At 40.9% G+C, this 22,503-nt stretch overlaps 2 protein-coding genes and 1 pseudogene across 7 annotated transcripts in view; 1 reads left to right on the forward strand and 2 right to left on the reverse strand.

The window, feature by feature from the left end:
* Positions 1–16,831, reverse strand: part of TMEM116 (transmembrane protein 116) — a 123,741-nt gene extending 106,910 nt beyond the window's left edge. For 2 of the 6 annotated variants that reach the window (XR_010658822.1, XM_065904210.1), the window contains exons 1-3: positions 6,361–6,852; positions 5,750–5,796; positions 5,222–5,285 (exon numbers count right to left, since the gene is read on the reverse strand). Coding sequence is in view for 5 of the 6 variants with exons in the window: in XM_065904210.1 (XP_065760282.1) it covers positions 5,222–5,285; positions 5,750–5,796; positions 6,361–6,408 (159 nt within the window). In the remaining variant the exon portion in view is untranslated. Of the gene's footprint in view, positions 1–5,221; positions 5,286–5,749; positions 5,797–6,360; positions 6,855–14,914 lie in introns of those variants that run through there. The other 4 variants (XM_065904209.1, XM_065904207.1, XM_065904206.1 and 1 more) reach the window with 4 other exon arrangements.
* Positions 5,399–5,489, reverse strand: LOC136146179 (U6 spliceosomal RNA; annotated as a pseudogene).
* On the forward strand, positions 14,411–21,768 carry ERP29 (endoplasmic reticulum protein 29). The gene is made up of 3 exons (XM_065904211.1): positions 14,411–14,709; positions 19,439–19,577; positions 20,958–21,768. Exons 1-3 carry the CDS (start codon positions 14,572–14,574, stop codon positions 21,458–21,460), a joined length of 780 nt encoding a protein of 259 aa, XP_065760283.1. The 5' UTR covers positions 14,411–14,571; the 3' UTR covers positions 21,461–21,768.
* Positions 21,769–22,503: the final 735 nt, after the last annotated feature.

Genomic DNA, 22,503 nt, shown 5'->3' on the forward strand with positions numbered 1-22,503 from the left:
TGAAAGACAAAAATCTATAAAGGTTTTTAAAAAGTTTTTTAAAGGTAATATAGAAGAATATCTTCAATTTTAGGGAAAGTTTTTCCTAAACAAAATTCTAAAAGAAATAGTTAAAAATTTGCCCACATTAAAATGAAAAACGCTTGTCAAAAGATACCATAAAGAAAGTGAAAAGACAAGCTACAAAGTGGGAGATCTTTGTAACACATATGACTAACAAAGGAACAGTGTCCAAACAATATTAAAAACAAAAACTCTTAAAATGCAATAAGAAAAACTAATAGAAAAAAATGGACATAAGATTTGAACAGGTAGTTAAGAAAGAAATTCAAATAACCATAAACATGTGAAAATACATTTGACCCAGTCAGTAATCAAGGAAATTAAAAAATTAAAATTACAAGGAGACCAAAGTCAATCAATCATAAACTACAAGGGGACCAAAAGTCAAATCAATCAATCAACAATGAGACAGGGACTTCCCTGGTGGCCCAGTGGTTAAGAATCTGCCTGCTAATTCAGGGGACACAGGTTCAACTCCTGGTCTGGGATCTAAGACCCCACATGCCTCGGGGCAACTAAGCCTGTGCGCCACAACTAAAGAATAGCCCCTGTGTCCTGCAGCTAGATAAAGCCCACATTTAGCAACGAAGATTCAGCGCAGTCAAAAATAAATAAAATTCCATTTTTAAAAAAATCTACAGTGGGACAAAAATTACACACCCATGGCAAAAAATTTTTAAGTCTGACAATATCAAATACTGAGGGGAACATGAAGCAATAAGACATTTCATACACTGCTGGCACAACCATTTGAAGAAAGCTTGGCATTATCTACGGGATATCCATATCCTATAGCAATTCTATTATTAGGTAAATACATTAGAGAAATTTTTGCATGTGGGCATCAGAAGACACCTACCAGATTGTTTATACTAGCACAGATAGATAAACTGTGGTATGTTCATAATACAGCATGCTAAACATCAATGAAAAACAAATGAACCAGAGCTATACACAACACCATGGACAAATCTCAGAAGTAATAATGAGGAAAAAAAGCAAATCACAAAGCAATACATCCTCAAAAATACAGTGTTATCCCATCTATATTAAGTTCAAAAATGCAAAAACTAAATTCTTTCACAGATTTCACTGGTCTATGACCTACCACAAGTTTATAACTGTTAATGGGTAAAAAATTAAAACAGAATACAAAATAAACTCTGGAGCAGAAAGGCAGCCAAGCAGCTCTTGTGAGCAAGAACATAATTATAGTCAATGATTCAACAAATAACCTTAAACATAGGGAACCGCTGGTCATTAAAACATACCTAAGGTCATTCGTGGAGAAATAAAGGATAAAAAGAGGTTTATATACTTTCACTCATGGTTGGAAAATCATGAGTTCTAGTAACAGGAGACAAAATCAAATAAACAACAAAACCTGAGACTTCCCTGGTGGGCCAGTGGCTGAGACTCCCAACTCCCAATGCAGGTGATCCAGGTATCCCACATAACGAAACTAAGAGTTTGCATGCCACAACTAAAAGATCTCGTGTGCTGCAGCTAAGACCAGGAGCAGCCAAATAAATAAATAATATTTCTAAAAATACATATGTAAAGTATATACCATTCAAAAACAAAACTGATGCATCCATTATTGAAATAAAAAAACATGTCACCCCTTCTGTTTAACAAGATACTATATAAAAGGTAATACAAAGAAATGTATGATAGAGACCACACTTTAAGAAAAATACAAAACATAAAAAATCTAACACTTTTTTAAAAAGGTACTTCCCTGGTGGTCCACTGGTAAAGAATCCATGCTTCCACTACAAGGGGCACTGGTTTGATCCCTGGTCAGAGAACTAAGATCCCACATGCCACGTGGCATGGCCAAATGTTTTTTTTAATAAAAAATGTTTCAATAAAAATACAATCAGCATAGCAGTTAAGAAAGACACGAAAAAGCTTAATAATGATCCTAAACATGAAAGAAAAATCTTTAAAAAAAACCATGTATTTATACTTGTCTAATTAAAATCAAGAGCAAAATAAAATGCAGAGACAGAATGCATTATGTGACTTTCCCTGAGGAGGTTCTGGGTCCAGATCTACCCAGTTAAGGTAAAATACCTAAAGCAATCCATATTAACACTCTTCCAAAACCCTGCTTCCCAATATTTCTAGTGAAATCAGGTTACAAAGAATGTCAAAAGTGATCTTCATAAGGAAATGAAGTAATACAAATGTAGTGAAGTACATCTGCCTTTTGTTTTTTTTAACATTGTCTGGCCTAAGCCACTTTCTTCTCTTTTAAGGTTGCCTCTCTGAGTCACTGTCTAATCAGCTAGTCCCCTCAAAGATTTCCCAAGGACTTCTTCAATTTACCATAATTATTAATTTAATAATTATCTTTTTTTCAGATTATGCCTTCATGTGTCTTTGTTGTTAAAAATGTGATTTAACAAATAAATAAAACAGTGTAGTATGACTGACCAGAGAAGGCCATGGCAATCCACTCCAGTACTCTTGCCTGGAAAATCCCATGGACAGAGGAGCCTGGTAGGCTGCAGTCCATGGGGCCGCGAAGAGTCAGACACAACTGAGTGACTTCACTTTCACTTTTCACTTTCACAATTGGAGAAGAAAATGGCAACCCACTCCAGTGTTCTTGCCTGGAGAATCCCAGGGATGGGGGAGCCTGGTGGGCTGCCGTCTATGGGGTTGCACAGAGTCGGACACGACTGAAGCGACTTAGTAGCAGCAGCAGCAGCAGTATGACTGACATTTTTAAGCTGGAAAAATTGGAATCTTCCCTAAACCAAGAAAACAGAATGTGTAGGAACTACTGAATTAATAATTACTAAGGTCCTTCGGGCTCTGGTTATGTGAAAGGTATGAGCACTGAAGCCAGAGAAATTAAAGGTTGCACCCCAGGCCAAACTAGACCCCACATCTTTATAAAGCTCTAACCCACTGTCATGGCAGAGGTCACCCTAGAGCAGCGATTTTCAACCAGGGGTGACTGTCTCTTCCCGGAGACATTTGACAACAGTTGAATATATTTTTGGTTGTCACAACTGGGTGAAGAAGGATCTGCAACATCTGCAGATGTTGCAACATCTGCAACATAAGTAAAGTCTGCTAAACATCCTAAGATGCAGGACAGCCACCTACAACAAATAACCATATAACCCCAAAGGTCAATAGTGGCTGAGATGAGAATCTCTGCTTACCCCTCTCTATGTAACTTATATTTTATTAACTTAATCACACCTGAACGAAAATTTTAATAAACATCCAGGAAACAAACATTAAGGAAATTCACATCACAGGAAGACATGTGGCCTAAGATTACATTGGCAGGAAACTAACAATACGGTATCAAGACTTCTACTTTTTAGTTTTACTTATATAGCCACATTCTATCTCTGAAATTCAAAATTCTCTTTTCATTAGGCATTATATTTCAGTGGTTAAAAAGTGTATGGGAGAGGAACTTCCCTGGTGGTCCAGTGGTTAGGATTTTGCTTTCCAGTGCAGGGGGTGCAGATTCGACCAGGGAGCTAATATCCTACATGCCTCAGGGCCAAAAAACCAAAACATAAAACAGAAGCAATATTGTAACAAATTCAATTAAGACTTTTAAAAGAGTTCACATTAAAAAAAAAAAAAAAATCTTAAAAAAAATACAGGTGAGGAGAGGCTTTGGAACAAGGTAAGTCTGCACCCAAATTCTAGTTTTAATACTGACTAGCTATGAAACCTTAGGAAAATCCATCAATTTAATAAGGATTCCATTTCTCCATCTATAATATCAGACTAATAATATAAGCATCTGCCTACAATGCAGGAGACCTGGGTTTAATCCCTGGGTTGGGAAGATCTCCTGAAGAAGGAAATGGCAACCCACTCCAGTAGTCTTGCCTGGAAAATCCCATGGACAGAGGAGCCTGGCAGGCTACAGTCCATGGGGTCGCAAAGAGTTGGACACGACTGAGTGACTTCCCTTCACTTCACTTCACAGGATTATTTTAAGGATTAAATGAAAAATGTTGGTTGTTTTTTTTTTTTGGCCGCCCTAAGCAGCACGTGGAACTTTCCCAACCAGGGATCAAACCTACACCCACTGCAGAGGAAACGCAGTATTAACCACTGAACTACCAGGGAAATCCTGAAGAGTGTATTTAAAATACTGGGCATATGTACCAATAATATAATAATTATGAAAAACTGCGTTTAATTTGAAGGGGGATTGTAGTTAAGAGTTAGACTTTTGAAAAATCCCTGCTCTGCTACTTACTGTGTAACTTGAACAATTTATTTCATGACTTTGAGCCTCAATTTGCTTATCTGCAAAACTGAGCTAATACCATTCTTCTCATAGGACAGTGATGAGGACCAACAAGATAAAGTATTTAACATACAGAGTTTAAGTGGGTCAAATAAAAAAACCTAATGACATTTTCTACATTACAAAAGCTCTCTAATACATGTTCTAAATTACATTTTGCTTAATTTTCTGCCACCTGGCCTGATTAAAAAAGTTTTCTTACATTTTTTAAAAAATATTTTTTCAAGGCAGTGAAAGCCCAGAAACGTACCCACTAGGCCACCAAGGAACTCCCTGGTTGGTGTTTTTTAATACCTTAAGAATATTCAATTTTTATTTGTCAATTACATCTCAATAAAAGGAAGAATTTTTTTTGGTATGATTAGTTTTACACAGGCTGTATTTTTGTTCTATTTTCACCATTAAATGTAATTGCCAGAAGGCCAGAACAGCAAAATAAATATCTTTTGTATAGCAGTCTTTGAACTATTTCCACCCCCACTAGCAATTTTACCAAGATATCAACATCAGAAAACTCACCACTTGGCAGGACCCTACCATGCCTAGAGCAAATTATAGGCTTCAAACAACACTCCATTTCCTTGACTTTAATAATTAATGCATACTCAAAAAAAATCTACATTTATCCACTAATCTACATCTAGTAAATTCTTCAGTATTAAAAATTATAGTTAAAATAACTACCTAAAAGAAAAGGGAGATCTATTGGCAATGTCTAAAGCATCCCAGTGTATCAAAATGACAAATTCACAAGCAACTTATAGAATTATTCCATCACTTAGAGGGGACACCCACCTCATTTATTTCAAAGGCTAAGTCACTGAAAATTCAAATCCAACACAAAAACAGACTGCTTACCTCTGGAGATTTCTGTATGTTCTGGAATACAGCATAGGCAATAAGTGAACTTGAACCTACAACACTGACAGAAATAAGAGACTATCATTAAACAGGACAATTGGGGCTCCTTTGTTTTTGCTATGTTTTTATATACTTATTGACATATAATTGATATAAAATAAACTGCACAGTTTTAAAAATATGGAATGGTGTCATCCTTAAGCAGGGGCTATGCTAATCTCTGTATTGTTACAATTTTTAGTATATGGGCTACCAAAGTGAGCACTTTGCAACTGGTTTTGAAAATCAATCCTGTTGACCAAAATGTCCTTTGATTTCTTCAATCTGTTTTTTATTATTGTAATTGTTGATGTTATTACATTTTATTAATCAGAAAAAATCAGCATGGTAAAGAAGAGCATATCTCTCTAAAGAATAAAAGTAAATCCCCAGGGAGTTGAGGCAGAGATATAGAAACTACAGAATTCTCCAGTTCTGCTTGCAGTAGTTTAAACAGTCATACTACATGAGATGAAACAGACTTACCTCAGAGTGGCCATGACAAACTGTATCCACTGTATTGCAGAAAAAAACTAAATAAGAGAAAATGGGGAAAAAATGGTCTTTAAATTTTAATATTCAACCTTACTCTAATTTCACTATTTATTAACTATCTGTGCAGAGCACAAACCCTTCATTACCTAATCAAAACACGCTAGGTCTGAAAATGAATAGAAGGGGTGAATAGGCCCCTGGAAAGCCAGGTTGGCCCCTTTTCCTCCCTTATCGCTACATTGCTGGGAAACACTAAGATAAAAAGAACAGAGAGGTGGACAGAAAATGACTGAATAAAAAAAGAGTTGGATGAGAAAATTAATAAAGTCAAGAATAAAACGGAGAAGAGGTAGAAAAAGTTAAATTTTGAGAGAGAACAGTCAGGTAAGTGGAAAGAATGGGTAACAGAAAAGGCAAACAGACACTAAATGAAGTTGACTGACAGAGAGCCAGCCAGACAGAGAAAACACAGAATAGTAAGCAACAGGGGGAAAGGAAGAAGAAAAGTTAATTGTACGGAGAGAGACACTGTTGGTGAAAAACACAGAACAGGGAGGAAGTAAGGGGACAAAAAAGCAGCCAGGGGCTGTTCCTAGTCTCACCAAATCCCAGCTGTCCTCCAAAACGCTCGTCTCCGGGAAGAAGGCCATACGGGCTTCAGCCTCAGCCAAATTGAAGCAGCCTGATCCTTCCTGCTCAGGTTCTGACTTCCAAGCAGTAAACAGGTAGCTCCACCCTTAACCCAGCTGGGCTCCTCCCTGCCGAACCCTGCCCTGTATCTTGAGGGCAAGGAGAGAGAAAGTAGTCAGAAGTGGAGGAGAGAGCCAAGCAGAAAGAGCAAAAACAGAATGAGCAGGTGACAAGGAAACAAAGTTCTAAAAAGCATTAGGAATGGTAAGAAGGGGCAAGAGGTAAGAATAATAAAAAGTACACAGAATGAGTCACTAAGAAAAGATAAACGGAGCTGCAAGGGAGAAATGGAATAGAAAAAAACGGAGAGAAAAATAGGGAAGAAGGGAGTTCTGTTTGAAATCTGTTCCTGTTTAGGGACAATAGCCTATATTGGGGAAGAGAGACTGTATATTCACTCAATTAGCAAGTTTTTAGTAATATCTGGAAAAGGTGTGAAAGAAGAAGGGATTATTAATGTCTCATATTTATTTACTATTAACATTTTCTTAAATATTATACCAAAATTCCCACCATATAATTACTAAATTACATAATTTAATATGCTTATGTTTATATATCAACTTTGTATAAAACACTGGTATGCATATATAAAGACAAAAAAGATACAGACCTATACTTCCAGGATCTTATACTATAGTAAGAAAAATAACTTGAATTACAAAATCTTGAATAATTGTCACAAAAAATAATGTACACTGATTGTCATTTGAACATTATCTGGAAGAACTGGAAAAATTTGGACAAAAATTGGGGTAAGGAGAAAGCAGAAGGAAGAATATTTCATCTATGTAACTATTTATATTTCATCTAACCATTCCCTCAGACATTTCACAAATGTTTAATGATAATGTAAATTCAATCATGAGTAACTTAAATATGTTATTCATTTTTTCACATGAAATTAAGAATATCTTGTGCATTGGAAGATAGGACATTGTTAAGTGGAGGTAGGCTGTAATAACTTTGCTTAAATTATTAGATAAACAAATTAAAATACCAGTATATTTCTGAATCAGAAACTCCTACTATAAAGTCTTAGGGAGAGTTTTGAGGCCTCTAATCACACATCTATCTAATAAGGGTGAGGGACTAATGACAGTCTCACCAAGTGATAAGAGAATGCTTTTGAACAAAGGACTCCTGTCTCAGAAAAATTAAAAAAAAAAAAAAAAAGAACAAATGTCAAACTGTTCAGAGAACAGTCACGGCAAATCAGTCTGCTACTCTTGGCAAGAGAATTTTTCTCTTTCGGCCTCTCTTCTAAAATGGCTTATGCCACCAACCAACATTTGGGGCTTTACTTTTCTATTTTTCTCTATAAATTAATCCCCTGTCTGTATATTTAGCACTGTTTCCCCCCTCTGAAATGTCTTTGGAAACATAATCCTCCCAAATCCTTTTCTACAAGGGCTAATCCAAACCCAAATGATGAAGTGGGTGATATATATTTTCAGTTTTCTCTTTTCTTTTTCCTTAGCTCCTTAGCAAGTTAAACACATCCCAGTTTGCAATGTAATGGTCTACTAGTATACGTTCAGTTCAGTTCAGTTGCTCAGTCGTGTCTGACTCTTTGCGACCCCATGAACCGCAGCATGCCAGGCCTCCCTGTCCATCACCAACTCCCAGAGTTTACCCAAACTCATGTCCATTGAGTCGGTGATGCCATCCAACCATCTTATCCTCTGTTGTCCCCTTCTCCTCCTGCCCTCGATTTTTCCCAGCATCACGGTCTTTTCAAATGAGTCAACTCTTCGCATCAGGTGGCCAAAGTATTGGAGTTTCAGCTTCAACATCAGTCTTTCCAATGAACACCCAGGACGGATCTCCTTTAGGATGGACTGGTTGGATCTGCTTGCAGTCCAAGGGACTCTCAAGAGTCTTCTCCAACACCACAGTTCACAAGCATCAATTCTTCTGCACTAGTATATGTGCATGTGTGCTAAGTCACTTCAGTCATGTCTGATTCAGTGTGACCCTATGGACTGTAGCCTGCCAGGCTCCTCTATCTGTGGGATTCTCCAGGCAAGAATACTGGAGCGGGTTGCTGTGCCCTCCTCCAGGGGATCTTCCCAAACCAGGGATTGAACCTGAGTTTCTTAAGTCTACTGGACTGGCAGGTGGGTTCTTGATCACTAGCACCACCTGAGAAGCCCTACTAGTATATATGACATATCGATTTAATTTAACAGATATTCACTAAATTTCTACCAGAATCAAGTTACTGCAGTGGGTACAAAGTCAAGGAAAAAAACCTATGTAATAAAGTGTTTTAATTAAGCAAAAATAGTACTTAAAGAAAATTTCTAATAATAATCATTACCAATTATCAAGTGTTTTCTATGTAAGCATTTTAATCCTCAACACAATCTTTGAGGTAAGAAGTATTATCCCTATTTTACAGATGAAGAAATTGAGGCTTAAAGAAGTTGAGTCATTTTCCTTCTGATTACAGAATTATCAAGTGATAACACCTACATTCAAACTCAGTCAGTCTGATCACAGTTCTTACTCTTAACAGTACAGTGCTACTAATAGGAAACTGGTTAATGGGAAAACAGGGAAAGGTCATTTAAAAAATTAATGGGACATCAAGAGAATTCTTTTATTAGACAATTTCATCTTAGATATGATAACAAAAGCACAAGCAACAAAAGAAATATATATATATATATATATATATATATATATATAAATTGGCTTCTTCAAAATTAGAAACTTTAGTTCTTCAAAGGGTACCATCAAGACAGTAAAAAAGACAACCCACGGAAGTATTTATAAACCACATGTCTAATAAGGGGATTTGTATAGAGATAGAGAATTCTTATAACTCAATAATACAATCCAATTTAAAAATTGGCAACAGGTTTTATTTTGTTTTTTCCTGCACTTCACAGCCTACAGGATCTTAGTTCCCCCACCAGGGATCCAACCTGAGCTCTGGCAGTGAAAGCAAAAAGCCCCAACCATTGGACCACCAGGGAATTCATAGGCAAAGGCTTAAAATTAGAGGCTTATCCCAGAAATTATACAAATAACCAATAAACATATGAAAAGATGATCAACATCGTAAGCCACTAGGAAGATACAAATTAAAATCACAATGAGATGACATTTCACACCTACCAGGATGGCTATAATAAAAGACAGTAGCAAGTGGACGAAGATGTTGAGAAACAGGAAACTTCATATATTCCTGATGGATATGTAAAATATTGCAGCCACTTTGTCAGTTTCACAAAAGGTTAAATATACCCTGTATGGCTCAGCTCCTAGGTATAAACCCAGTCCTACTTCTAGGTATACACCTAAGAGATTAAAACATTATGCTCACACAAGAATTTTGACACAAATATTCATAATAGTGTTATGCATAATAGACAAAAAGTAGAAACAACGCAAATGTCCATCAATTGGTGAACACATAAATGTGTTAATAAAATGTGCTATACCAGTACAGTGGAATATCATTCAGCAGTTAAAAGAAGTACTGATACGTGTAACTCTATGGCTGATTCATGTCAATGTATGACAAAACACACTGAAATGTTGTTAAGTAATTAGCCTCCAACTAATAAAAAAAATTAAAAAAAAAAAAAGAAGTACTGATACATGCTACATCATGGATGAACCTTGAAGTCATTAGAATAGGTGAAAAATCTAATCACAAAGGGCAACATATTATACAATTTCATTCATACAAAAAGTCCAAAACAGGCAAATTTACAGCTACAGAAAGTAGATTAGTGTTGTCTCAGGCAAGAAGGTTTGGGAGGGAACTGGGGAGTGACTGCTAATAGGCACAGGCTTTCTTTTTAGGGTGATAAAAATATTCTAAAATTAACTAGTGGGGATAGTTGTCCAATTCTACTGGAAACCACTGAACTGTATACTTTAAAAGGATGAATTGTATGGTATCTAAGTTGTATCTCAAAACTCTAATGTCCAAAAAAAAAATGAAGTTTGGGACAAAAGCAAGGAAGGATATTTCCCATTGCTGAAATTCATGATATAACGATTAACGGATAACATGTTTCTCTCTTTCCTACTGAAAAGAATGATATTTAGAATAAAAAGTGTAAAACAAACACTGTAAGAGGGAACTGAAGATAAACATTGGAAGAGAGCACCTGACTGCTCTAAATGAACACCCCACTCCTCACCTGAACAAATTATACTCCAGGGCTTTGGTAAAACTTGCAAGTTAACCCAATAAACCACTGAATGAAATGTGAGAGTTCATGTAAAACTGGAAAAATTGCTAAAGTTGTAGAAAACTGTAGAAATTGCTAGAAGTCATAGAAATTGCAGAAAGCCGTTGATAATTAAACCATTTTTATAAGGAAAAAGGATGGTAGACTTGTAATTGTATATTTATTTGTATAAGTACTTAATGTTAGTCTCTCCTCTAGGACTGCAGGGGGCACATCTGTTTTTTTCACCAGTGTAACCTTTGTCCCTAGAAGTGTGTGAGTAAAAGATGTTCAGTAAATGGTTATTAAATATTGAAGGCTTCTTAAAGGAGTACGGGGCTTGGAGAAAATACTGTGGAGCAAATCTTCCTTCTGTAACAATTTTTTAACGAGAAGTCTGCCTTAAGTGTTCATCTCTGTCAAAAGAACTACTGTTAATATCACCAAAACCTTGCAGGGGAAAAGCAATTAGCTCTAAGTGAGAGGATAGTGCCAAAGAACAATATGTGATCTAAGAAGGGAATGAAGAAAGAATCAATGAAATTTTGAAAGACAGGCATGGAATAGTTTCTCTCTCATTGACTTGATTCATTTATTCACAGAACAAGAATGTACTGAGCAGCTACCATGTGCCAGACACTGTGTCAGGTGCTGGGAACAGTAAACCCAACAGACAAAACAAAAAGAAAAACAAAACAAAATCTGTCCTTCATGGGAAACAGATACTAAGTAAAATAAAAAAATTATACAGTATGTTAAGTTGAAGAGTGCTATGGAGAAAAAAATAAGGGGGAAGAGAGATGGAAAGCAGGGAGGTATCAGAAAGGACCTATTTTTTCAAGGATGGTCAGGGTAGATTTTAGGAAGCTGACATTCAAGCAAAGGCTTGAGGGAAATGAAGGAGCCAGCCATATGAGTATCTTGAAGAAAAACTGTTCTAGAGAGAGAAAGTCAGTATAAAAGCTCTGAGGCAGGAACATGCTTTGTGTATAGGAGAAAGAGCAAAGAGGTCAGTGACATTGGGGGGTCATCAGCTTGATGATGTTAGGAAAAAAAGATGGGAGAATTTATATATTAGTTGTCTCACCAGACCATGTCCTTTTCCTTCCTTCTTAAAGAAACATGCCTTGCCACCTCCTCCTTCCTACCTCCATACAAGACCCAGGGTAAGCCTTTTGATTTTCCACAAGTGTCAACTGGGATTTTATGACTTCCTAAATATGGAGACTTATACTTGGCTTATTTGTGTAGACGATGGTTGTCAAGGTCTTGAAGCCAAGAAATCTAATTATATCATGAGGTAATTAACTGGGACCAGTGCATTATTAAAAGGGAGCTTAATACAATTACTATATGTTTGCAATTCATAGCAAAAGTACCAACATTTACCTTTCCTCTCCAACCAAATCACTTTCACTTTTTTCAAAACCCACTTCTAAGCAAAACATAACTAGAAAGTCACTCCTGATCAATCATACTAACTACCACAGGATGCACTCTCGGCATTCATATACTCAGAAGTGAATAGCTCCTTATTGATGACAGGGGACTTCCCTGGTGGCCCAAACTTCCCTGGTGGCTTCCCTGCAATGTGGGAGACCTGCGTTTGACCCTTGGGTTGGGAAGATCCCCTGGAGGAGGGCATGGCAACCCACTCCAGTCTTTTTGCCTGGAGAATCCCCATGGACAGAGGAGCCTGGCGGCTACCGTCCATGGGGTCACAAAGCGTCAGACATGACTAAGCGACTAAGCACACAAGCACACATTGACTACAGGACAAAACAGCATTTGATTTTCAAGATTTCCCCCTAACTGGGCTTAAAACTGTCTTAACTGTTTCAAGAACTCCTTCAAGCCAAGCTAGTCATTTCCCAGAGCATCATGCTCACTACAACTTCTCCTTTTTAATTTGTTCTTCATCTAAAACTTTCTTTCTTCTAAGGCTTAACTCCATTTCCACCTTCTACATGAATACTTTTTAAACCACTTTACCTCACAGTAATTATCCCTTCCTCTAACTTCTATTCATTTGTCTGTGGCACATTTTATTTAATAATTTACTAGGGAAAACTGTTTCTGAACCTTCCCAACACACACACAGAGGGTTCTCTCAAAATTTCTATCTAAACTGGCCACCCAAGATTGGCTATTATCTTTGATGACTCTCTTATACATACATACACACGTGCACACACACACACACACATTTATTGGACACATGCAATGGTTACTCTGGGCTTCCCAGGAGGCTCAATGACAAGCATCCACCTGCCAGTGCAGGACATGGAGCACACAGTGGTTTGATCCCTGGGTTAAGAAGATCCCCTGGAGAAGTAAATGGCTACCTACCCCTATATTCTTGCCTGGAGAATCCCATGGACAGAGGAGGTTGGTGGGCTACTGTCCCTGGCGTGGCAAAAGAGTCGGACATGACTCAGTGACTATACAACAACACAATGGTTAATTTGATGTTAAGCCCCTTATAGTGTGTTATATAACTTATCCTTTTATCAGCACATCCATTTCTTCATCAAGTCTTGTGAATTCTACCCTATAAAATTTTCTCAATCCCACCCTCATCTCTTCACCTTTACTGTTAGGATCTATTACAGGATCTTAGTCTCTCCCACCTAGACTACTGCAATGAATTTCTCTGCCCTCAGCTTTCTGCCTTCCAATGCACCCCGTTTATTGTTGAGTGACAGCAAAACTAAGTCATTCTCCTGGATAAAACCTCTGGTGACTCCAAACCTTTTATCTTGATGAGACCCTTAACAACACAACCCCCGTGTACCGCCACAGATTCATTATACTTTCCCCCTTGCTAGAAATACTCTTCAGTGTTTGCCTTGTAAACACCTCTTCTTTCAAGACCCAGCCACCAGAGGTTTTCCCATCCAGAACTTTCCTTGACACTCCTGGCTGACTGAATCTCCATTTGTGTTTGCACGAAATTAATATTTGCTACCAATTACATTATAATGGTTATAAGGCTACTTCGCGTCTCCATCTCCCACCACTGAGTCTGTTCAGTACACAGCTCTGCATTCTGTATTCCCGCGGGCAAAACCAGGATATGGTGCAAACTACCCCGAAAATACACTGGTTGAAGACAATTACTAGAACTTTCAAAAATTTTTCAGAGAGCCTAGAACATAGGTAAACCTATGTCCTATGTCAACTTTCAAGAAAGCCTATTTTTAAAGGAGCCCGGAGCCTCCCTGGTGAGGCACTCACCACAGAGCAAGCCTAATATCGGACTCGGGCAGCGGCAGAAAAGGCCTGACCGCCACACTGACGGGAGTCGAGTCTCACCGTCCAACTCCGGCCGCGGCTGAGGGAGCGGAGTGTGACTGACTGAGGAAAATACTGGGCCACCTGACGGAGGGGTAGTTGTCGTCAGACTGATTAAAAGAGTAGTAACGGGTCCCAGTCGACTGCCTGACGGGCTAGAGGCAGAAACAAATGAAGGCCTGCCTCGTCGCCTTCGAAAAAGAAGAGAGACAACAAACGAAAAGCTGCAAACACACCGAACACGAGCTTCACGCCGCGTTTCACGCGGAGGATGAGCGGAAAAGGCCAGGGGGATGGCCAGCCTCGCAGAGTGCGCGTGCGCAGCAGACTCTCCTTCTCCTCCGCCGCTTCCTCATCCCCTCCCCCAGCCTCCCCGGCACTGCCGTCCGCCCCCCGCCCCCCTACGCGGCCCCGCCCTCTCACCCTCGACCCGCGCGGGCTTCGCCGAGTGCGCACGCGCGGTAGCTCCATTTCCCCGCCCCTCACGTGGCTCCTCACTCTCAGCCTAGGCTGGCGTGAGCCTGGTGGGCTGTACACGTGCGCGCACCCGCCCCTGCCCGCCTAAACTACGCGGTCCCAGGCTCGGCGTTTCCTCCACTACAGCCTTCCCAGCACCTACTGCCAGAACCCGGCGTCATGGCTGCCGCCATTCCCCGCGCCGCTTCTCTCTCCCCATTATTTCCCCTTCTTCTGTTCCTCCTCTCCGCTCCGCAAGACAGCAGTGGCCTGCACACCAAGGGCGCGCTTCCCCTGGATACAATCACTTTCTACAAGGTAAAGGGGCCAGGGATCTCGCGCGCAGGTGCAGCCAGACCGCCCAGGGGAGCGCGCACCCGTGAGGGGACGCAGGGGACTGAGAGCTGGCAGGAGGTGGTCTGTAGCGACGGTCCGGGGACTTCCCGCCGTCCTGTAGGACTGACGGACTTGGGCCGAGACTGTATCCTGACCAGAGAGCATATGATCGAGGGTCCCCAAGCACCTTTGCAGTATTTGCATTTGCTTCCTCTTTTGCTGAAGAATTGCGGAGATGCAGTCTTCCAGTAGCCTAAGGGAAGAGGGCGGTGCCGGGCGAGATCCAATCCTTGAGTCCCAAGTAGGAGAACCAGGGGGCGGTGCGAGGCGGATGCCCCCAGGCTCCTAGCGGACCTGGAGCGAAGGTCGAAACGCGCGGCTTGTTAGCCTGCGTTTCAGCGCCCTTCTCGCGTTGGCTTCGATTGCAACTACTGTATAGATATTCTGCGTCTCCTTAAAAAGTGCAGGTTTTAAGAATAAGTTTCGGTTCGTCCACCCTGTAGTGAATGTCTTGGGCTTGGTGACAGATAAAATCTGGTCGAGACATGGAAGGATTCGCCTCATCCCCTGCCTCCATATTTACAGGATTGGGGTCTTGGCCTGGGTAGAAGGTTGTTGGGAGTGATGAAGGCTGAATGCAGTCCCAGTTCTCTAATTTTGCACCTTGTTAACCTCGCCCATTGTGATGGGCTGCTGAGTGTTGAGAGAGAGCCAGTCGTTTTATTTTCTTAATTTGTACCCTTTGCTGGGAAGTGAAACCAAGAAGTGGAGCTCTAAATCTGTCTCAGTCGGTTGAACTCAAGTATTTTTGAAAGGGTTCCCCGTTGTGGAGTTGGCACCTGTGGCTCATTGAATGCAAAGTTTCAGGAATTCAAAAGTGTAGGTATGACCAGTTGGTTGTCAGGCACACCCCCACAGCACCCTTTGCTTTGGTGGCCTTGGCAAAGAGAACCCGCTACCACCCAAACATGGATATGGGGTAATATCACAGACCAAATATGACTTAGAGGGAAACTTCGCACTGTTAATGGTAGGAGTATTTCCTCATTGATTGCTGTGTCTCCATCTTTATAGCTACCACTCTAGTCTAGACTGTATCTTAAGTAGTTTTCTCACTAGTCTCCAGATTTTCACTCTGGAGCCTCTTGGTCCACTCACACAGTAGCTGAATTCCTGCATAATCTGATATCTGCTTCCCTCTCCTCTCATCAGACCTTAAACGATTCACCTCTTTGTCCCCTCTGCTTCAACCACACTTGCGGTGCTCTGTCCTCTGGCTGTTCTTAGCTCCTTATTGCCTTAGGCCCTTGTACTTGGAGTTCTTTGTGACTAGAACATTCTTTGCCCAATCTTTGAAAGGTTGGTTGCTCCTCTTCATTCAGGCTTAGGTTAAATGTTACCTTTTCAAATTTCCTCCACCCCCTCCACTCCAGGGATTTTTCTGGTGGCTCAGACAGGAAAAAATCTGCCTGTAGTGCAGGAAACCTGGGTTCCATCCTGGGTCAGGGAAGTCCCCTGGAGAAGGAAATGGTTAGCCACTGCAGTATTCTTGCCTGGAGAATCCTCATGGACAGAGGATCCTGGCAGGCTGCAGTCCACAGGGTTGCAGAGTTGCACACAAATGAGCGACTAACACTAGCTTTCTCAGATTTCCCCCTCGTGCAGTCTGAAGTGCCAGTCACATTGCTCTTATTTCTCTGAACTCACTCACATCACTGATTTTTTTTTTCTTGTCTAGTGTGTCGTCTCCCACACTAAAATATTATATACTTGTGAAGTACTACCTTATCTATCTTGTTCACTGATCATTTGCACGATCTAGCAGTTTACCTGTTACCTAGAAAATGCTCGGTAATAATCTGTTGAATGAACAAATGTTTTTTCCAGTCTGTATTTAAATCTCACTCTCTTCATCACTGCAGAACAAAAGGGAGCTTCCTAGGGTTACTGTATCCAGGGGTCTTTCTATGATCTCCAGTGGTGTTTTTTGTTTGTTTGCTTCTTGCCCTTTACGATCACTAAAAATAAGAGACCCTGTCTGTTTCCTTTACTTTTATGTTCACTTAGAACAGTGCCTGGCAATGATAGGCTCTCAGTACCTTTTTATTCAATGAATGGATGATGAACTCATCAATACATTGAAGAAGCAAGGTGCCTAAATGTAGGTCAATGTGGAGCAGATTCCTCAAGGATGAGGAGAGGAGAGAGATTTCTAAAGCAGCTCAAAGGTACAGATTGAGTAAAAGAACAAGAAAAAATTAATCATGCAATGTTTGCCATTCAAACAAGGGCTTCCCTTGTGGCTCAGCTGGTAAAGAATCCACCTGCAATGCTGGAGACCTGGGTTCGATCCCTGGGTTGGGAAGATCCCCTGGAGAAGGGAAAGGCTACCCACTCCAGTATTCTGGCCTGGAGAATTCTATGGATTATATAGTCCATGGGGTTGCAAAGAGTCGGACATGATTTAGTGACTTTCACTTTGCCATTCAAAACCATTCTGTGATGGCTAAAAATGGTGAAAATAAAAGATGAAGTCCTCTCTATTCTATTTCAGTATTAAACCACTGTATGATTATTAATCCTGGAGAAGGGAGTGGCAACGCACTCCCAGTATTCTTGTCTGGAGAATTCCATGGACAGAGGAGCCTGGTGAGCTATGGTCCATGGGGTCACAGAGTCGGACACGACTGAGTGACCTAACACACACACACACACACACACACACACACACACACACGTGATTATTAATATTATTCTATAATATAAATGGAGCTCCCTTTGAAGGTAGGTTATCATGTGTTTTCGTAAAAAAATTTTCTCCTTGGACATGTTGCATCTGCTACCAAAGCCTACCCCGGCTTTGTTCATTTATTAGATATTTTTGGAGTATCTGTCACATGCTAGGTGCTGTTGGGCACTAGGGATACAGCAGAAAACAGGTCAGAGAGGGTCCTTACTCTCATAAATGTATATTTTAGTGGAGAGGACTGACAACAAGCTAATAAGGATTTCAGAGAGTGATTAATGAAGAAACTGGTGCAGGGTAGCATGATAGAGTATGACGGAAAGGAAGCAGAATTAGATGGCATGCGTGAAGGAGGCCTCTCTGTTACGATAGTTTATTTGTACTCAACTTTGATAACCATGGAAAGGACCAGGGGAAGGGCACTCCAGCCAGTAGAGACAGCAAATGAAAAGGACCTGAGTGGGAATGTTTGTTGAAACTAAAATAAGACCAAATGGGCCAGAGGGATGTGATCTGATTTATATTTTTAAGTCTTCCCTGCTTTTTAGGCTCCAGAGCTCAGACTTCTGAGGATCAGTGACCATTTAAAGATTACGTGTTCTGGACCCTTCTCCCTCTTCCCTTGTGTCCCTGGGCACTGTTACATATTTTTTAAAACCAAATGGACATCAAACAAGGAACACGGACTGACAAAAACTGGAATAGTGTCAGCTTGATTTAACTACAGCAGTGATTGCCTGTGTTGAAAAGTTAACCAGCCATGATGATTTTGATTAGAAAAATAAAAGGTTGTAGGAGGGAAGGCAGTGCTATTGACCTGAGGGAGCTTATTAGATAAAAATCTGTGCATTGGGTAAAACCATCAAAGTGAAGTTTTGCATTTCCTCATTAAGTTAAACATAGAATTCCTATATGCAGTTCTACTCCTAGGTATGTTCCCAGAAGAGCTGAAAAGAGGTGTTCAGACAAAAGCCTGTACACAAATGTTTATAACAACAGTATTCACAAATAACCATAAGGTAGAAGCAACTCAAATATCCCTCAACTGATGCATGGATAAACAAAATATGATATATCCATACAATGGAATATTTATTTGACCATAAAAAGGAATGAAATACTACAGCGTGAATGACTCTTGAAAACATTATTCACACACACATTATGTGTGTGAAAGAAGCCACACACAAAAGGTCACTTAGGAGGAGGATTGAGGAATGACTGCTTAATGGATATGTGGTTCCTTTTCAATGATGAAAATGGAAAATATTCTGGAAGTAGGTATTAGTGATGGTTGTGCAGCATAGTTAATGCAATAAATTCCACTGAATTGTACACTTTAAAATGGCAAATTTTATGTGATGTAAATTTTACAATTAAAATAAAACTCTTGATCTTGACAGTTTAGATCCTAGAGATCTAGCATAACTGCCTATGTTGACCAATCTAAACTGATCTACCTGGTTTAGAGAGGGAACATTGTCCCAAGCCTAGCCTCTCAGCAACTTCCTATGAACCCTAAAATTGCAGAGTTCAAACTCTGGACCTCCTCACCAGAGTGTCTTTCATGGTACCAGCTCCTTTATAGATGGTTGGTTGGTTCCTTGCAACGGAAAGGTCCCCTGGGATGATGGGCATGACAGGGGCTAACCTAGTGTGTGCTAAAGGTAGGCTTCCTTAGTACCAAAAGGGCCACTGGAAGAGAAGGCCTTAGAACGAACGTCTACAGCATTGTTTATTGCAGACAGTTTGATTAGTGTGAACAACTACTTAATGGGGTCCCCAGGACACAGCAAACATCATCAAATTGTTAAATGAGGGATGAAGGAACGAATGAATGACTGTGAAAGCCTATCTCCCCTGTGGGCTTGGTTTCCACTCTGAAAGAGGTCCCTTGGGAAACGGAATTAACCAACCCCAAAGGTCCTTGGGAACCCTCACTTGCTCAGCTCTATATGCCCTCAGGTCATTCCCAAAAGCAAGTTCGTCCTGGTGAAGTTTGACACCCAGTACCCCTATGGTGAGAAGCAGGATGAGTTCAAGCGTCTGGCTGAAAACTCAGCTTCCAGTGATGATCTGCTGGTGGCAGAGGTGGGGATCTCAGGTATGGACAAGTCTGGGATGACTGAGGGGGGCAGAGGGGGAGTAAACTAGGGGTTACTTCCCTGTTTGTCAGAACACCCCAGCATCTTCCTGTCTGAGCCACACATCTAGTGTAAATGGGGCCATTGCCTTTCAAGGAGTCTGGTACCCACGACAGGCTTAGCTTGAGCAGATTCTATGACCACAGAAACTCAGCTCAAATGTTTACTATGTGCCAGGCCACTGTGCTAAGTGTTTTACATGTATGTCATCCTTGTGGCAACTCTGGAAAAGTTTTATGATCCCCAAATGAAGAAACAGATGCTTAGGGAAACTTGCTCAAGATTATAAAGTGATAGACCTAGGATTGGAACCCCACACTTCCTATACCACTACCCAGTAATAGGTGGTCTTGGCGAGGTATAAGCAACTAGTTGTCATCGTGTCAGCCCTTGGGGCTGCTACTGCCTGTTGGGAAAGACATAGCAAATAGTAACAGCTACCACATGTTGGACTTCCCTGGTGGCTCAGTGGTAAAGAATCCACCTGCCAATGGAGGAGACGCAGGTTCAATCCCTGGGTGGGGAAGATGCCCTGGAGGAGGGAGTGGCAACCCACTCCAGTATTCTTGCCTGGGCAATCCCTGGAAAGAGGAGACTAATGGGCTACTGTCCATGGGGTCGCAAAGGAGTCAGACACATCTGAAAGACCAAAACAACAACAACCACATATTAAACACTTAACTCTGCCAGGTTAATCGGCACATATCCCCTTATTGGGCCCTCCCAACAGCCCTCAAGTGTTAGGGGCCCATGTTCATTACCTACCACACATTCCCTTAGCTCCAGCCAGACTATACTTTGTAATCCTTAAACACACGCAGCTCATTACTGCCTCAGAGCTTTTGCACTTGCAGTCCTTTCTGCCTGAAACACTCTTCCCAAATCTTGATATGTCTGGCTGCTTCGTTTTCGGGTCCATCAGTTCATGTCACTTTCACAGAGAGGCCTTCTCACCCAATCACTGTGTCACTGTTTCATTTTTGTCATGGCGCTAATCACTTAAGTTCTTTTATCATCTCTCTTCTCACCCTTTGAAGAGTGTAAGCTCTTGAGGTCAGGGAGTGTGGTACTCTTAATCACAACTAAGTCCCAAGCACTTAGAGGACAGTCCCTGGCACATAGTGGCACGTATAATAAATACGCAGAATTCCCCCTTTTCAGAGGAGGAAAATGAAGGTTAGAGAGGTTAAAGGACTTGACTAATGCCACGTGGTTAGGAAGTAGCAGAGGACGAATTCTGACAGCTGGAATTCTTCTCCTCGGCTCAGACAGGCCTCACAGCAACCTCCTGCCATGCCTTCCTCGGGGTCTTGTTCCTCATTTCTGGTTTCCATTCACAGATTATGGCGACAAGCTGAATATGGAGCTGAGTGAGAAATACAAGCTGGACAAAGAGAACTACCCGGTCTTCTATCTCTTCCAGGATGGGGACTTTGAGAACCCAATCCTGTATAGTGGGGCAGTTAAGGTTGGAGCCATCCAGCGCTGGCTAAAGGGACATGGGATCTACCTAGGTATGCCTGGTTGCCTGCCTGCATATGACACCCTTGCTGGGGAGTTCATCAGGGCCTCTGGTGTAGAGGCCCGCCAGTCCCTCTTGAAGCAGGGGCAGGACAACCTTGCAAGTGTGAAGGAGACTGACAAGAAGTGGGCTGAGCAGTACCTTAAGATCATGGGAAAGATTTTGGACCAAGGTGAGGATTTCCCAGCATCAGAGATGACCAGGATCACCAAGCTGATTGAGAAGAACAAGATGAGTGATGGGAAGAAGGAAGAACTCCAGAAGAGCTTAAACATTTTGACTGCCTTCCAGAAGAAGGGGGGTGAGAAGGAGGAGCTGTGAGAAGGCACTCCAGGGTCTGGTGGGGTGGGGAGGGGTAATTTACCTTCTGGCTGTGAAACTCTCCTGGGGTATAAGGGATTTGTAGGAAAAGTGGCACAAAACCAGAAATCTGAGCATGCGTGGATGCGGACGCTGTTGTGACATCTTGGAACATCTCTATAGCCGGTCGGGGATAGCTGGTGAACACTTAGATGGCTTGTGAAATTCCCGCTCAGAAGGAATTGGTGCTATAGAGGAGTATACTGCCCAGGTTCTTGACAGGTATGATTCTGATCCCAATTAAAGTTTCTGTGTTTTCATTAAGTAGACCTGCAGACATCCAGTTTTCTTTTACAAATTATACTTTGCCCTGTGGCCTGCTTTTTCCTTGGAACTTGTTTTTTTAAAGCTAAGGTGGTGTGGACTCTGGTCTACCAGGGTAACAGACTATCCTGGTAACACTGGAAACTAGTCTGAGCTCAAGACCTACCTTTAATTCCTTTCCACAGGTGTTGAGATTCAGATGGCCTGACTGCGGCTGGTCGAATGCATTATCCGTTTTCTGGTCCTTGAAGTTGAATAGCAGTATATTCTTGCCCATACTCCGTGAGATACATATAGCAGATTCTTAGTTTTACCAATATAATCTGGTAGGTTTCTTTAAAAGAGTTGGCATTTAGACAGCTAAATGATATAACTCAGTTCAGTTTGAAAGTTTCTTTAGAAAGGGATTGTTTTCCATCTTGTCACCTTGTTGCTGTTGATTACTCAGTAACCACCAGCTTTTTAATAAGCAGAGTGGGAGAGCACTGTACTGACTTTCAAATCTCTTCTCAGGAGTGATGCGCAATTATCTGCAATAGTAAGCTTCATGGTAACATTCACATTCCATACTTAACTATTTGAAAATATCAAACTGCAGCTTATAAAATGTCTAACTGCACCCACACAAAGAAATTTAAGTTGAGCAGAGTTGGCAAATAAAACTTTAAATTGTTTGTTCCTCCATTTCAGCCAGATTGGGTATTTAAAATCACTGGAAACAAAAAATACAGCAAAACTCA

The sequence above is a fragment of the Muntiacus reevesi genome, chromosome 13, assembly GCF_963930625.1.
Source record: "Muntiacus reevesi chromosome 13, mMunRee1.1, whole genome shotgun sequence".
NCBI lineage: Eukaryota > Metazoa > Chordata > Mammalia > Artiodactyla > Cervidae > Muntiacus > Muntiacus reevesi.